The 17568-nt window shown below is 43.5% G+C and overlaps 1 protein-coding gene across 4 annotated transcripts in view; it reads right to left on the bottom strand.

Moving 5' to 3' along the window:
* Window positions 1-17568, bottom strand: part of WWOX (WW domain containing oxidoreductase) — a 957318-nt gene that overhangs the window by 860732 nt on the left and 79018 nt on the right. For all 4 annotated transcript variants that reach the window (XM_087870631.1, XM_045796221.2, XM_045796219.2 and 1 more), the window contains one exon: window positions 13656-13762. In XM_087870631.1, coding sequence (XP_087726757.1) covers window positions 13656-13762 — 107 coding nt within the window. The remainder of the gene's footprint in view (window positions 1-13655; window positions 13763-17568) is intronic.

Raw genomic sequence — 17568 nt, 5'->3', positions numbered from 1 at the left:
TCCAAGAAATGGGGACAGTCTTGGACAGGGGGCTGCCCGAGCTTTTGTGAGAGTGGCAGCAGCAGCATCTTGAAAGGAAAAGTGCTAACAGGAGACAACCCAGAACTACAGGGACTAAGGCCAATGTGAGGGTCAAATTGGCCCCATCAGAAGCCGGACCTACCCTCTCCGTACTGAGTCCAGCCAGACTGGCCACTCAGGGGTGACCCTCACTCAGGGGTGGATTTCTGGAATAATGTGCTCATCAGTAGGCTGCTCAGACTTGACAGTTTTTCTTGCTTATGCCTGCTCTCCCAGCATAATTATTAAGAGCCCCTCGTCTGGCTCTCAGCATTTCCTGATTTGAACAGTAAACTGTCTCATCACCCTACTCCTGAGAGAGGGCTGCAGATAAGTAAACACATTTCTCTCTATTCTCGCAGAGTTTCTAAGAATGAGGACCACTTCCCCCCATAATTTGTTAAAGGTTCTCAGAGCAGGAGACATTGGAAGGGATGATTATCTTTATCCTTTGGGACTCAGTTGATGGATTTAAAAGCATTCTTTGGGGGCGCCTGGGTGGCACAGCGGTTAAGCGTCTGCCTTCGGCTCAGGGCGTGATCCCAGCGTTGTGGGATCGAGCCCCACATCAGGCTCCTCTGCTATGAGCCTGCTTCTTCCTCTCCCTCTCTCACTGGCTGTCTCTATCTCTGTCAAATAAATAAAAATAAAATAAAATAAAATAAAAGCATTCTTTGAATGTCAGGAAATAAGCAAGTATAGCGAGCATCAGTCTCATCCTTTGCGGCTCACGGCTGCCACTTGAGCCCTGCCGACCTGGGGCTTGGCTAACAGGGTCTCCGGCCTCAATGCTCCCCTATTTCAGTCCGGTCATCCATCTTACTGCATCACCATGTGTGGACATGCATCACGCCCACTTGGATCCTCCAGTGGTTGTCAGGACCAAGAGAATAAAGCCCACTCTCCTTGGAACACAGAATCCAAAGTCCTGAACGATCTGGCTTCAAATGGCAACTTCCGGCCTTCTCCCCAACCCTGCATCCAAACCTGACTATTCCCCGTTCCCTCTGCTCATGCTCTTCCTTGCACTGGAATGTGCCCCCACCATCTCAGCCAACTATAACATGCCAATAGCTCCTGCTTCAAGGATCCTGCTTCAAAGCACCTGGGGAAAGCATCTTTCATGAGTTCTCAAAGTACCATTCTTAACCATGCTCACTGGGGACTGTAACCCATGTCAGTACACAGTGAGCATGGTAATGACAATATTCTAAACCGTCTTTTATTACCCACTATACCAAGTACATAGTAGACATTTAATAAATATTTGTACCATTTAAAAAAAATAGTCTGAGAATCTCTGGGCTAGTTAGCAAACTAGGTTGTGAGAACATCTAATTTTTGTAAGCAAAGATAAAAATATGCCCCTGCCCTTCTAAAATAAAAAAAAAAATCAACCAAACAACATGAGAATTGTAGAGTGGTACTCCTCAACTTTTGTGTGAATCAGATCTCCTGGAGGGACTGAAAAACACAGATTGCTGGGCCCCAAGGCCAGACACTCTGATCCCTTAGGTTTTGGCCTAGGGCCCAAGATTTTGCATTTCAAACAAATTCAGTGGTGACTCTGCAGTGAAGCAGCTCCGGGTCACAGAAGGGCTTGAGTGGCACCTTGGAAGTTTGTGCAGCATTGGAAACCACCGGGATCAATCAATGAAACACTACTGAGACCATTACAGATGTGTCCTCTCCCTTCCTGCCTTAAAAAATAGCACCCTCCCACCCACCCCCTTCATTTTTGTCTTCATATTGCTTACAATTTGATGTAGATTTTAAGCATCCTGTAATTCATCAACTAATTCTCTCCTGGCTACACATTCCAAGTAATTAAAGTTCAGTAATAACTTATTCTTTCTGCTCCAGCACCTGCATTTCATTTGTTTATTTTCCCAGAGTCATAAATCTGAAAGGCTGTCAAAGTGCCACAATATTAGTGCAATAATCAAAGTTAATTAGTCCCTCTCAATAAACAACAACAAAGCCATTACAAAGATGCATTGAAGTTTCTCCCAGCTACCCAGTTTACAGATCACATTGTAGTTGGAACAATTAGACTCAGAATTGCTGGGTAAATGAGCGCAGTGTTCTTTAGTTATTTAAAAGGAGACTATGCTCTTCATTCACACTGATTCATTAACTCCAGGGAAGGCAAAGCAGGTCTGGGCTCCGCATCTGCTGCCCGCTGAAGGATGCTGGAACAGACAGAGCTCTCCCCAGCTGCCAAGCCTTACCAGGCGCATCCCGGACTCCAATAATAAAAGAGGACAGAGGTTGCAGAGTGTGGAGAGGGGCCGGCCTAACCGCCAACTTTTAGTAACCCGATGTCTTCAATAACTTTTGATTTATTATTTAGGGAGTTTGAGAGATGCGGGCATCAGGCGGATTCTGATGAGAAGGCAGCCCAGGGAAACTCGGAGGACAGGACCGGGGCCGGTGGATAGGAGATGCTTGGAGAAAGATGCTGCCTTCAGTATGAGAGAGAACTCTGTAATTGAGAGGTGCACAGAAATAGGAGGGCTGCCTGGGAAGGGAGGAGCTTACCCATCACTGGAAGGGTACCAGCCAAAGTTGGAGGATCTCCCCTCAGGGATGCTGTGTGAGTGGTCTGCACATCAGAAAGAGGTCAAACGAGGTGACCGGACAGCTGGCACCACTCTAAGAACTTGCATTTGGAATCAATCACTGGGTGAGTGTTCAGGTCTTGTCCTTTGAACTCACTGCCCAGTTCCTCTCCAGAGATCCTCCTGCCCTTGAAGCCATGGCCCCCGTGTGTGTTACCCATTGCTATGTAACACACTTCCCCAAAGCGCAGTGATTTAAAACTGTAAGCATTACCCCACCAAGTTTCTATAGGTCAGGACTCCTGAGTGGGTCTAACCCAAGCTCTTTCAAGAGGTGGCTGTCAATCTGACAAATGGAAGTCACCTGCAGATTTGGCGAGGCTGGAGGTTTCCAAGAAGGCTCACTCATGAGCCTTCGGGTGGGAGGCCTGGGTTCCTTGTCACGTGGGTCTCTCCACAGGGATGCATGAGTGTCTTTACAACACACAGCAGCTGGCCTCCCCCAGAGGGAGTGATCCAGGACAGCAAGCAAGGAGGAAGCCGCATGCCTTTTATGACCCTCCCAGGGAAAACTCCCTCATTTCTGCCACATGCTCTTCATTAAGTTTATTACTAAGTACAGTCCACAGTCAAGGGGAGGAGAATCGACTCCACCCCCTAAGAAGAAGAGTATCAAAGAATCGATGGATCGATTTTAAAACCACCATGGATACTTGTGACGCTTCATTTTTTCAGGGTCGCCAAAAGCCAGTCACATCTGCACCCCCTAGTTGACTAAGCGGCGGGGACAAGTGCCAGATGTGTGCCCTGGCGTCACAGAGTCGGTTTTTCTCTACTTCTGTCCCTCAGCAAGCCCAGGCTCTGTGGAAGGCAAGCCACCACTCCACCCCCTGGGGATGGGAGGAAACCCCTGCCCTTAGCTCATCTGAGTATTAACTGACACATCGACGGGAAGATAAAGACAGGCTTAGCTATGTCCTAGTACTCTGATCATTTTTTTTTTTAAAGGTCATTTTCCAACAAGATTTCTGAGAGTATTTGTTTTAGGGATATGTTGAACAAGTCAGTCTCTCCTGAAGCTACCACTTCCTGAGTCTTTACCATGGTGCCACATTCTGTACAAGACAGTATGTGTCTTCTGAGACCCTGAGCGGCTCATCGAACCCAGAACATTATACTCACCAGTCACCGGTTTATTATAAAATGATGTAACTCAGGCACAGCCAGATAGAAAAGATGTGGAGAGCAAGGTGTGTGAGAAAGGACACATGCTTCCTTGCCCTCTCCAGGGGCACCACTCTCCAGGGGCACCGCTCTCCAGCGGCACATGTTCACCAACCCAGAAGCTTTATGAACCCTCTCCTTTTTGGGTTTTTACAGAGGCCTCGTTATATAGGCATGATTAAGTCATTGGCCATTAATGACTGAACTTCATCTCCAGCCCCTCCTGTCCCCGGAGGTCAGGCAGTGGGACTCAAAGTTCCAAGCCTCTGATCACACAGTGGGCTCCACCAGAAACCAGCCTGCATCCTTGGGAGGGGAGGGGGCAGAACTCAACTTATTCACATAACTAAAGACACCTCTAGGGCTCAGGCTTTCAGGAGCTCTGCCAGAAACAGGAAAACCAAATGTGTGTTTCTTATCATACTTCAAAAGATCATAATATGTATCTTATCATACATCACAAGATCACAATATGAAGTGTTATTTCACTTCATCCTCACCATAACTGAGACCAATTACTAGCACCATTCCACAGAGAAATAAACCAAGGTTCAAAGACATAACCAAATTTGCCCAAGGACACCCAGTGAGCATGTGTTTGGACCAGGATACAATCCTGAGTCTATATGACTCCAAAGCTGAGGTTCCCTTTACTCTACTGGGCTGCCTCCCTATAAATTATAATTAAAAATTAGTCTATAAATTAAAAATTATAAATTGAAAATTAGTCTATTTTAAATATACACATGAACCATGAGAGACTATGGACTCTGGGAAACAAACTGAGGGCTTCAGAGGGGAGGTGGGGGTGGGGGAATGGGATAGGCCAGTGATGGGCATTAAGGAGGGCATGTATTGCATGGTGCACTGGGTGTTATATGCAAATAATGAATCATGGAACTTTACATCAAAAACTAGGGATGTACTATATAGTGACTAACATAATAAAAAATTATTAAAAAAAAAAAACAATAAATAAATAAATAAATATACACTTGAAATAAACCCTAACCTATTACAGTGTGCACTACCCCATTCTGAAGCTGGCGGCCCCATCCATGCCATATCTCTGCATTTATCCTTGCACAGGAGGTTTGACTCTTTCTCCTCTCTGTTTAATCTAACACCTGCAATGTCTGAGACTCTCTGTAAACGCCCCATAATAAATATGAAACAGTCTCTAGCATGTTTTTTTTCCTCTTAAGTAACAGAGCCTAAATGCCTAGTGGCCAGAGGCAGGCCTTTGAGCCACTGGCTGAACACAATCTCAAGATGAAATCCGTCTTTTCAAACTAAGTTAAAATAGCTTAATAAGAACTCAGGGGACCCCATATTAATGAAAGGATGCATCTGCTTTGGGTTTCACATGATTGGGAGTGACGGTTTGGAGCTAGCCACCTATGCTTGACTTCCACTCTTTAAAACCCCACAGTTAATCATAGCCCTCATTATACAAAGGTTACAATAGATATAAAGTTTGAAAGATTCAGCTCAAGACTGTGAGCAGTGGCCAGGGGTGAAAAAAAAAAAAAAAAGTACACAGAATGAAGACACAGAGACAGTGATCAAAGAACAATGAATAGCACCCAAGACTACATCAATGCAAAATGTTCGGAATGAGAAATGAAATGGAAAACTTGAAGGATAGGACCAGGCACAAGTCTGGGCCGTTCTGGAGACAGAGAAAACTCAGAATATTTTAGCAACGATTATGTTGATGAGGGGGATGCATAATTTATTATCTGATAAAGAATCCTTCCTGAGCCTATGACAAAAAAGGTCAAATAAGCAACTCAAGTAGAACAATAAATATTCCATACACCACCTGAAGTGGAAGTCTGGGAAGGAGAGGGAATGCGGTAAGGTGAGGCTCATGGGCTCCACCGATTACCAGAAGGGACCCAGAAAGCTCTATTTCCTGGGGAATCACAGGGACCCTCGTTATCATGAACAGAGAAACGTTTACATATAAACACACAAACCTCTATGAATACAGTCTTCAGCTAAGCCTTCAAAAAAGAGAGGCCCGTCTTTTTACACAATGCACACCAGGAATTTTGGATTAGGTGACAAGATGGCTTTGGAGCCAGGCAAATATGGCTTCGTACTCAAGATCCACCCCACAGCTCCCAGCTAGGTGAGCTTAGGCAAGCCTTTTCACCCCGGCTAGCATCCAGTGCCTCATCTGCAAAGTGGGTTTAACACATAACATAGATATTTCATTGCTAAATGCTAAGCATCGTGCCTTACAGAGAGACAAATATGAATACCCAACCCCATCTGCAGAGGATAATAATAACGTGACATTTTGAAAACGGAAGTGTCCTAAGGGGGAACTCTAGAACTTTACCTTTGTGTGTGCGTGCGTCTGCTTATTGATTTAAGCAAGTGGTTTATATAGTTCTTGCTGGTTCGCAGACTTATTTATATCATACTTTATTTACTGAAAATCCAATACTACACATAAAAACAATTTTTAAAGCAAAGAAATGAGGAACCAATCTAGCAGCTGATTTAAGATAAATTTTTCCCAATAATCTACAACTATTAATAATATTAATAGTTTTTATTTTTCGTTTCGCTAAAGATCATTCAAAACAATGAGGATGAGCCCTATAACTCTCGATGCCTTGAATGATGACCATCTTCCCTGAGCAAAGTCACCAGCTTAGGCAGGCATCATGTGCTGCTCACCTCCCCCCAGCACACACACACTGCGTAACAGAAGGCATCGCACTGAAGTCCTCTGATCTATAAAGTCAAATTAAGGGATTTAAGCTTTTATTCTCAAAGGGGAAATTCCCACAAACGCCAAAGCTACACCAGATCATAGAGCCACCGAATACGTTTGAGGGAGCCTAACCGTAGCTGGATTTCTCCAGTGGTCCTTGAAAGTGCAAGCTATTTATGCCTCGGCATCCCACCCCATCACTCTTAATACCATGTCATGAAAACATAGGGTGTTGGTGTCTATTCAAAGCACAGCAAAATACCAAAACCATGTGCCCAAGTCCTCCGTGTCTGCGAATACTACTCAAACCATTATTTCCTATGCTTATCAGTGAGGCTACAATATGACACGATACCGTCAGCTTTCCACATGCCTTCCCTCCAATGAGATAAACAGCCCTGGTATCAACTCTATCGAAGACGGGAATAATTATGACACTTCAGTCCCACCAGCATCAAACTGTGTGGTTACAATCAACCAGGCACGCGTTCTCCCTAACACATGCATATCCCATTACCTCTGACTAATAAATCTTTTCTTTTTACCCCTCATCTCCCTTCTTTCTCAATAACCATTTTTGTATAAGCCATCGCTAGCTGTTCCTGATGACTGATCCCTTAATCATCTTTCCTAAATATATGCAAAGTGTATTTCTTTGTAAATACAAAAGAAAAAGCAATCTCATAAATAATTAAGATGGCTTTTCAAATGACAGTTGAGTGCTAATATGAGCTCCACTGGAAAATACTAATCAACAAACTAAATACACATCTAATAAAATGTAGGAGTCCGGACACAGGAAGACAGAGAAAGAATTCACTGCAACTGCATTTGAATCATGCTGATAAACATCCTCCCTACACCTCCTCTTGCAGCCACTTGGAGAAGTTAAGAAGAGTAAGCATCACTTGGACCTTCATGTACGAATAAGAAATAATTATTATTGTTATTAATAGCAGCAGATAAAATTGAATTGAATACTCAATCTACCCCCAGCAACATGTTAAATACTATACATACATATGGTCAATGCATCTAAGACTCACAGCTACTTAGGTCTCCTGGCATAGACATTATGATTTGGATTTTACAGATGAAGAAACCACCCAAGGTCATAGGGTATATCTGCTCCTAAGCTTCACCATTATAACAAAGCATATTTTATAGCAGTGGTCGTCAGCTGGAGATGACCTGCCCCACCAAGGAACATCTGCCCAGAAGGGATCCTGAAGACCACCCAGCCTCCCTTCGCTAGACCTCTTGGAAATCTTGGCTAAAATACACATGAGAAAATGAGAGCAGCTGAGCTGGATCCCTGCTGCAGTCTCCTGGCCAAGAGCAGTCATCCTAACCAGTCTCTAGGAAGACCTGAAGTCTAGGCCAAATAAAAACACAAGTTTGAAAAGCATAGGCTTGAAGTCTTCCTTGGGGACCAAAGCTTCTCATCAAAGTAAACATAGTTGAGTCATTTCTCCCTTATGATAGGGGAACAGGTCCAAGCCACATTCTGAGGAATCAGGAGTGGGTCATATAATAACTTCAAAGGAGGGCCATCAGCCCCTCTTCTCAGGCCAAGCCACTTCTGCCCATTGGTTATCTCCATTGCTAGTAGATGCTAGAGCTTCAGAACATTCACTGGACTCCATGTTTCACTAATGGGCAGCCCCTATATGTGAAATCTCTTACATGATAAGCAGATTGAGCAAGGGCCTGGCGCACGTGAGGCAGGCTGTCCTCCCCCACTCCTTTGATCCCCCTAGCAACCCCAGCCACAGCCCCACCACTTTTTCTCCTTCACACAACTGATAGGTAGGTGGGTGACCTCTCGCCCAGCTGCCTCAGCTCTACTCAACCTCCTTACTCCCCAGGACCAGAAACTTTAGTTCCCAACGTTCAAAAGAAGAGAGGAAGCGGGAGCCCCACTTAGACCTTCCGAGAGCTCTCCATTGGGTTGCTGGAGTCTTGTTGTGGCTGTTTATAAAGTCCATTTTGATACCTGATGAACTATAGTTCTTTGCATACAATTGTCCTGGATTTCAGGGTGGAGAGTGGGATGGGTCCATAAACACATACCTCCATAAACACAGCAACAAAACTTGCCCTGGATAAATATTTACTGAAGAAAGGAAAGTATCAACCACACAGCATAGTAGGGACTCAGACACATCCATCAGTGTCCCAAACGTAGAGAACTCACCTGGAATCCTAACAGCCAGACAGTGCTGCTAAATGAAACAGAATCCACCCCATCCTGAAAACAGGAAAGTAAACTTCCTACTGAGCCAGCCATATGGGCTCCTTGGCACACCTAGGGAAAAATTAGGTGCCTGTCTTAGAGGGAGGGGACGCTAGTCCGTAATCCACTTAAGGACGTGAATGAGGTAGATCGCATCCTCCTAAGGAGGACTGCTAAACAACACAGGTACTGAACCGCAGTCAGAGATACTTCATTTCAATACGTTTGAGGAGTGATAGGCCTCCCTCCCTTCCCTCCTTTTTAGATTATGCTAAAAGGATTGGCCTTTTAAGAGGATAGTTTATGTCTATGTTGTCCATGTTATCCGATTTTAATTGTTTTCAATTCTTATTACTAACTTTCAAGCATCCAAAACATCTCAGCAGGAGGGCATTTTCCCATGAAATAATTATTAGTAGTTGTAATTACATATAGGCTTTTAATATAATTCCATATGGAATGTGTTTTCATTTAAGTTATATTTTACTAAATAGCTAGATCCCCCCCAAAACTGGTTTGAGAACTCTGTGAAGGATGTCTTGAATGAAAAGGGATTGCTTGGACAATACCAGTGTTGCTTCCTGTGAGAAAGTAGGGTTAATCCTGAAATTAATCCCTCAAATAGCATCTAGCAATTCTGAAAGCAAAGCCTGAAAGGTCACGGACATCCATGATGCCAAATGTGGTAAAAAAGCCAGGCCATGAAGTAGACAGACTTTGGGTTTGGAGGCCAGATGGACCAACTGTGCCAGGAGCCTGCCTCTGGGCTCGTCAGCTGTGTGACTCTGGGAGGGTCCCTTCACCCTCTGAGCCTTCCACTAGCTCTTTCATAAAAAGGAGAAAACCAGGCTTTTGCATTTCCTGAATAGGGATATAAAGTGCCTCACCCAGGACATGTCACATAACAGACTCAATACAGGATGGTTGTTAGATGCCCTGTGGTGAGCGTGAGAATAATGTCCCACCAGCTTGGAGGCAGGCATGAATGTTCTGGAACACGGCAATTCTAGAATGGGCCGTGAAGGCAGGGAAGGAAAGACCAGGCAGGGAAGAATAAGTTGGGGAAGGAGGCATGAACTCCATCTCCAGATCCAAGCTGAGAATGCCTGCAGAGCCCTGGCACGCGCAAGTCGACGCTGAGCCAAACGGCCCACAGACTTCAGAGTGAGCTTTTGCTGCAACAAAAAACTTTGGATCGTTTCGAGAGCCTCCCGTGAGGCGCCAATATGCTGCAGTACCTTCCCGGCTCTGCTACCGATAGGATTCATCCCAGATAAAGTATGAACACACTCAATCTGGCTAGCAGCTGGAAAAACTGGAGTCAATCAAATTGACCTTGAGAACCACAAGAAGGTGGTATTTAATGATGTGCCAGATTAAGTCCCTGCACAGAGATGAGGTAAGGAAGGGCCTGAAGGAAGCCAGCCCAGCACACACCAACGGTGGGGTAGTGAGGGGAGCTCAATGCGGATCACGAAGGCAGGTTCGCACACACTTGACACTATGATGATAGTGCAACGATACGAAATGGCTTTTGGGGCCACATTTAAGCTTCCATAACCATAATCTAGGGGGAAGAGGAAATGGTATAACGGTGCTCACAGATGAGACATGATAAAGAGATCAGTCTATAACCTACAAAATTTGACTTAAATGTTTGAAATGCCATGCGAGTATTAGTTTCGTTTTTGTTTCCATTTCCTTTACTCATGTGTCTGACAGGGAGTATTTTGGGGTAACTCTCTGGGAGCACTGTTGGCCGGGCGACATCAAGTGACTGGAATTACAGAATGAAAGCAGGAAAGGATGCATCCTGTCATCTGAAACTGACTCCCAGAGACCCAAGTATGGCTTCAAATGCAAGAAAGAGAAACCAAATGGAGGGTTTTTATGCTCGTACCATTCAACCTTCTTTGTCAGAGGTGAGGAAACGGAGACAAAAAGTTAACTAAAAGGTTTGCTAAGGACCTAGGTAAATAGAGAACACCCAGGACTTGCTGTCTCTCTGCATCAAACAACGGTTATAATGGGTTAAATACAGATGTACCTGTGCTCATACATAAGGAGGAAAGAAGATGATTTTTAAAATGCATAAACATTTGTGTTTTAGTATTACCTTCCAAGAGAGGTCTAAATATTCAGATCATTGTACAATATGGTTCTTACATATCACTAGGGCCACTGAATTCCATTTTTTTCCAGTTTAACACTAAATGGGCAAAACATTACAGGTTTGACACTGTTGCTAGATAACAGTCCTCTTCCACGTTAACAATGGGGATAGAAACCACTATGATCCCACTAGATGACTACTAGGAAGCTGCTACTGAAATTGTAAATATGAGCACCCTTTAAATCAATGGGTCCACTGCTAAGATTCTGCCCTATGTCACTCATGAAAGTATATATGAAGAATACTCACTGCAGCACAGTTTAGACCCACTTTTGGGTAAAAATACAGGAGACTGAACTTTAAAAGAGCATCACTTGGAATAGAAAAACAATGCAAATGACCTAAAAGTCCACCAAAAGGGAAACTGCTCAAATAAATGGGACCATAAGCAGATGATGGAGATTTGACAGAAGTGAAAAATAAGGTAGACCTATATGCACTGATAAGAAAAAATCTCCTAATGGTATTAAGTGAAAAAAATCAAAGTATGTAACAGCATGTGTATATTTGCTAGTACATACAAGAAATGGTTAATAACATTTACCTTCCAAGAGAAGGACTGGGAGGGACTTTTGCTTTTTATTTTCTACCTTCCCAGTCCTGTGTGAAGATTCAGACCCTATGCACATGTTACCATCTGTTCACCTTGTACATACCTGAAGGTAATTACTACATCACCTATTACAGGCTGTTACTTAACTTTAGCATTACAGAGATATTAAGATCATCAGAAGAAAATGGGGACTGTATTTTTTTTAATTTAACTAAAAATAAAGAATCCAGAGAACTCAAGACAAGGGTTCATTTGAAATATAGTGAATTTGAAATATTTCATTTGAAATATACTATAAAAAAGCAGAAACAAATCTTCCTTTTCTTAACTTTGAAAACTTTTTAGCCTAGAACACCAGACATTCTCCTAAAGGAACTATAGTCTGTTTCTTCCAATGGCAAGAGATCTTCCACAGTGTTCAGAAAACGAAGACATCTTTTATTTTAAAAAGGGGGTGGGGCACCTGGGTGGCACATCTGACCCTTGGTTTTGGCTCAGGCAGTGATCTTAGGGTCCTTAGATCGAGCCCCCTATTGGGCTCTGCATTCAGTGGGGAGTCTGCTTTGGATTCTCTCTATCCCTCACTCTGCCCCTCCTTGCTCCTGCTCTCTTTCTCTCTCAAATAAATAAGTCTTGAAAGAAAGAAAGAAAGAAAGAAAGAAAGAAAGAAAGAAAGAAAGAAAGAAAGAAAGAAAGAAAGAAAGAAAGAAAGAAAGAAAGAAAGAAGGAAGAAAAGAAAAGAAAAAAGAAAAAAAAAAAAAACAAAGACAGCCTTGGGAAGGATTGTCGACGCCCTTTATACTCTGCTCCCAGCCACGTGAGGGTCTGCTCCTTCTCCTCCCAGGGCCGCACACACAGGCCATTCCCTCTGCCCAGTCTGATCTTCTCCATCCTCCCCCACATCTTTCCTGAGGTTTCCGCTCAGTCGCTTCCTTCTCAGAGACTTCAAATGTCCCCCACCTCCAGCCCTTATTCACCGTTTTGGAGTGCAACACACTTCTAGTACCCAGTACCATCATTTCAAGTTCACATTGATGTTTGGTTAAATCTGACTTCCACTCTGGGCTGAAAGCTGTACAGAGATGGTGTAGCCCCCAGTCATGAACATGTGAATAAATGACAAGCAAATAAATGAACACAGTCTATACTTCACGCCGAAGCCCAGTGATCATGCCACAGAAGTGACCGGCCTGTGCCGCTCTCAAGCTCAAACCCCCTGCTGTCTTCGTCCTCACTGGCTCTGAGGCCGTGGTGACACCCCCGCAGCACCCCTGTCACCTCCGTCCCTGCCATCTGGCTCCAGCCACACTGGCCTCCCTGCTGATCCTGAATCCTCCAGACACACTCCTACTTCGGTGCCTTAGCCCATGCTGTTCCCACCGCTCAGAAATCATGTCCCCCGACACCGACGCAACTTGCTTCTCTACTTCATTCAAGTCTCATATCAAATGTCACCACGTCAGAGGATTCTCTGCTAAGTACCCAAACTAAAATAGCCCACACTGTAACTGTACATCCCTCACTCTGCTTTACTGTGCTTCACTGCATTTATAACGACCCAGCAGTATGTTAAATATTGAATCTAATTATCCCTTATGGTCTGTTTCTCCATACCTAGAAAGTAAGCCCAAGGGAGGGCAGGGATTTTTTGCTGTTTGATATGCTATAACCTTAGCCTCAAGAGTACTGCAGGCCTTCAATAAATTTTATGCACAGATATAACAGCACCAACATCCACACAGAGAAAAACAAAAAGTAAAAAAACAAAGATAGGGTTAAAGCCCACCCCCTTCTACTCTTAAAAACCATAAGCATAACAAACTCTTAGCTGCATTAACCACATTTTATTTTCTTAATGAGCTGAATGAGTAAACATTTTCAAACCTCTGACTAATAAAGCAGATGACATTGACAATGAACCATAAACAATGTGTGGATAACAGGCTTGCTTGTCCTTTCATTCATAAAATAAACAAAGTGAATATGACTTTAAAAATAAAGAAAACGTTATTCCAAGAGCAATAAACTTTATGCGCTGTACTAAAACCTCCATGTGTTTATCCCAGCATGTGCATTTGACAATTTAAAAAAGAATGGTGAAGGGCTTGCTTACTTACCCACTCTCCTAAAATCTGTGACACAGCTTCATTGGCCCTTGTCATATTCCTACAAGCGAGGATCACGTGTGCACCATGGAGGGCAAAAGACTTGGCAGTTTCGAACCCTACGGTTTAAAGGAAAGTCAACATTAGAAAACACAATGCAAAACATTGACTCAGCTGAATGGCCTTTATTGAGCACCGCACACATTACCCCAGCGGCTCTCAGCCAGAGGCAATCTGTCCCCTGGTAGACAGTTGCAAATGTCTAAAAACAATTTCAATGGTCACAACTGGGGACAGGGTGCTATTGGCCTCTAGTGCATAAAGGTCAGGGGTGCTACATAATACCCTACAAAGCACAGGACAGCTGCCGCAACAAAGAAGCATCTGGCCCTAAGTGTCAACACTGTTGAAGTTGAGAAAACCTAGTCCAGGAATACAGCCGTCCCCAAGGTATAGGACAAACCATAGGAGAGCTCACAGCACAGTCTGCCATATGTAAGAACCGCCTAATAATGAGCAGATCCTGTGTTAAATGTAAAGAATAAGGATATATAAAGACTCAGATATGGCCACTGCCCTCGAAAAGTTCACAGTCTAATAAGAAAAAAGAGACGTGAAAAGGAAAACAAACATACAACATTTTATTACGTTCTGGACAATAAGCTCTGCGCTGTGCTACACGCGTCCAACAACGGCAGCCGGGGCTTCTTCCACCCACCCTCCCACTGACAGCAAGGAGAAGAGCTGCACTCAACACCACACACGCACACACACACCCTCAAAGGCATCAGAGGAGCACCATGACTGCGGATTTGAGGGCCTGGAGAAGCGGAAAAGCCAAGAAAGAGGAGCCGGCTGTGGTGCTGCCATTCCCAGTGAAAGTGTTCTTCAAAAGTAAAGGTGGACAAACATTTAAACAAACCAAACAAGACAAACGAAAAGCTGAGAGGCTATGTCACCAGCTATGGCCAGATCTGAACTAGAGGAGACATTCAAGGATGCTCTTCAAGCAGAGGAAAACGACCCTCTGGAGGTGCAGAAAGGAACAAAGAGTAACATAAAGGGTAAGTTTACGGAAAAATCTAAATGATAACAATGACAGCTTGCAAACTTTGGAATACATAGCAGAGTTACTCTGTTGATAATAACAACGTACAACCAAGGGAAAACTCTACTTATTTAAAGAAAAGCCTCGAAACGAATACTCTGGATCCATGTTTTGAACAGAAAGGCTACCAAACATTTAAGAAAATAAAAACAAAGACCTTCCACAAATTCTTCCACATAATAGAAAAAAAAGAAAAACGATTTTATAAGCCTCAAACTCTTTAGTTATTAGGGAAGTGTAACGATCTAATGAAATAAAAAAAAATAACAAAAAAATTAAAAAGAGAGAATGAGATACTACTATATACCTATTACTACAATGGCTAAAATTTTTTTTAAAAAAATTTTTTTAATGACCAGACCGAATGTTAGCGAGGATGTGGAACAACTAGAACGCTTGAAAAGTCTAATTCCAGAGCCTGAACCCCACACCGCTGCTCTAAGGCACGTTTTGCAAGCTGTGTGGGAGACCGCACGGAGTACATCACAGCAGCAAACGAATCAATCCTACTAGAGGGAGCAGCAATGCAGTTCAGCCAAAGCCATGTCAAATGACAGCAGATGACTGTTTCCAAGATACTGTTTGTATGTATGAAAAGTCAGAGTACCATTATCTTACTGAGATTGCTATGTGAAAGAGTCCAGCAAAATTCATTCATTCATGTCTTCCACATATCTAATCTTCATGGAGGCCAGTCTATTTATATAAACTAGCCCTCGGGAGAAGCCAGCACAGCGCAGTGGGAAACTCAAATTCAGGAGTTTGACGTACTCATGTTGACCCCAGCTCTAGCTATTTATAAGCTGAGGGCTATGCCTTTAACCCATCAGAAACTCAGAGATCTTTTCTTAAAATGAGGAGTAAGGAGTAAACTAAGAGCCCAATAACAATAGTAGGTGGAAAATAAGTGTTAATTCACATTCTAAAATCTTTGGTGTAAAGTCCTGTGTCTCCTCTGTGATTTGTATGACCTATCAAATACAGCACACTCATTATGACTGAAAATTAACATTCTCTCCTCGATCTGCTCCCAGCAGCAACCCAAGAGCTGACTGGTTTTAACACCAACCAAAATTTAAAGAAATTAGCTACAAGACCCACCATTCCATTTGTGTAAATACTGGCTCCAGAATACACTGTAAACTTCACTGTTGAGATAACTTGAGTTATTTTTCAGATTATGCCAAGTTCTATATCCCAAGATATTCACTTAACATTATCTAAGGACAACATCCTATACTTGAATCTGATGCTAACACGATGCCCAAAGGAATTCAAATGTGAAATACTTAACATCTACATCAGTTTGCAACCTGATGTATGTAGTGAAAGCTGGTTGAAGCTGTATCTTCTAGCCATTGAGGCAAGACAATAACCTGAAATTTACTAATTTTGACCCATGATGCCAATTACACCACTTACCACCAGTGGCAAAAGGTACCTGCATCATTTGGGAAAAGAGAAAGAAGTAAAACAGCAGGTTTTGTAGCCCAGCTGTTCCAAAACCGGATGGGGGCAGGCATAGGACGAAATCTTGCTGACTGATGTGCTACATCAATCAGACTAAGGAAATGCTGACAGCCGTATGGAGGGAACGTGAAGTGGCCAAAAATGACTTCACCTGCACTCCCAGAAGATCTTGTTGAGATGGTGGACTCTGCATCCCTGTGAAATGTCCAAGTCGGAGCAATTATCAGGAATATTTTTCATCACATTTTCATCAGCGGGTATTAAAAAAAAAATTGGGGAAGATGGTAGACACAATGCAGGTCATTCATTAGCAACCATCTTTTTAAGGGCCTGAAAGGGCACTGAGACAGCACAGGGCCAGGCCGAACCCAGGGCTCCATTTATCACATTTACCAGTTTATCTGTAAACTCCTGAGAATCTGTGCCTTTTTGATCCCTGTATCCCATGGGACTAACACCCAGTCGGATTCAACAAATATCTGGTAAGGGAAGATGTAAGAGCCAGAGGGTCATTTCACGCGAGGCGGGTAGATGGCTGAGCCGTAACCACAGGCAGGGATTCCGTGAAACAGAGAGGGTGCGAACTGGTGGCCGCAGCCTGTTGCTGTCATCACGTTGGGTGCGCTCCTTTCCGTAATAAAAAGCCCTTTGCCATAGGTCATTTTGTCAACTGAGATATCGTGACTTAAGCAGGTTTGTTTGGGAAAATAAATTTTGATAGGAAACGGGCATGCTCTTTCCCCACAGTAGGATTTAACAAATATCTGCCAAAGGAACAAATGGTTCTTACAGGTTGTTAATAGGCTACAATTCTGGACTATTGCAAAACAATCCTAGTTGTTTCAAACAACATTGATGGCCCTCTGACTCCCTTTTTTAAAACAAACAAATATTAAGATCCTGCAAAAAACGGGGCTCACTGCAGTTCTGAATGACACTACCTGAAATCTGTGGGGAAAGAGCATGCCCATTTCCTCTCAAAATTTATTTTCCCAAACAAACCTGCTTAAGTCACGATATCTCAGTTGACAAAATGACCTATGGCAAAGGGCTTTTTATTACGGAAAGGAGCGCACCCAACGTGATGACAGCAACAGGCTGCGGCCACCAGTTCGCACCCTCTCTGTTTCACGGAATCCCTGCCTGTGGTTACGGCTCAGCCATCTACCCGCCTCGCGTAAAATGACCCACTGGCTCTTACGTCTTCCCTTATCTGAGCAATGCATTACATGCTGCACGTCTCCTTTTAAAAGCTGTGAGAGACAGCTCCATTTTCTCATCCTTTACAAGTGCCTTTGGAGCCAAAACCAAAGCATGGTTATTTTGAAAGATGACGGTGTAACAGGA

Source organism: Ursus americanus, chromosome 21, assembly GCF_024610735.1.
Source record: "Ursus americanus isolate L20-20 chromosome 21, mUrsAme1.1.p, whole genome shotgun sequence".
In the NCBI taxonomy this organism is placed as follows: Eukaryota; Metazoa; Chordata; class Mammalia; order Carnivora; family Ursidae; genus Ursus; species Ursus americanus.
This window is presented reverse-complemented; position numbering and strand designations above follow the sequence as displayed.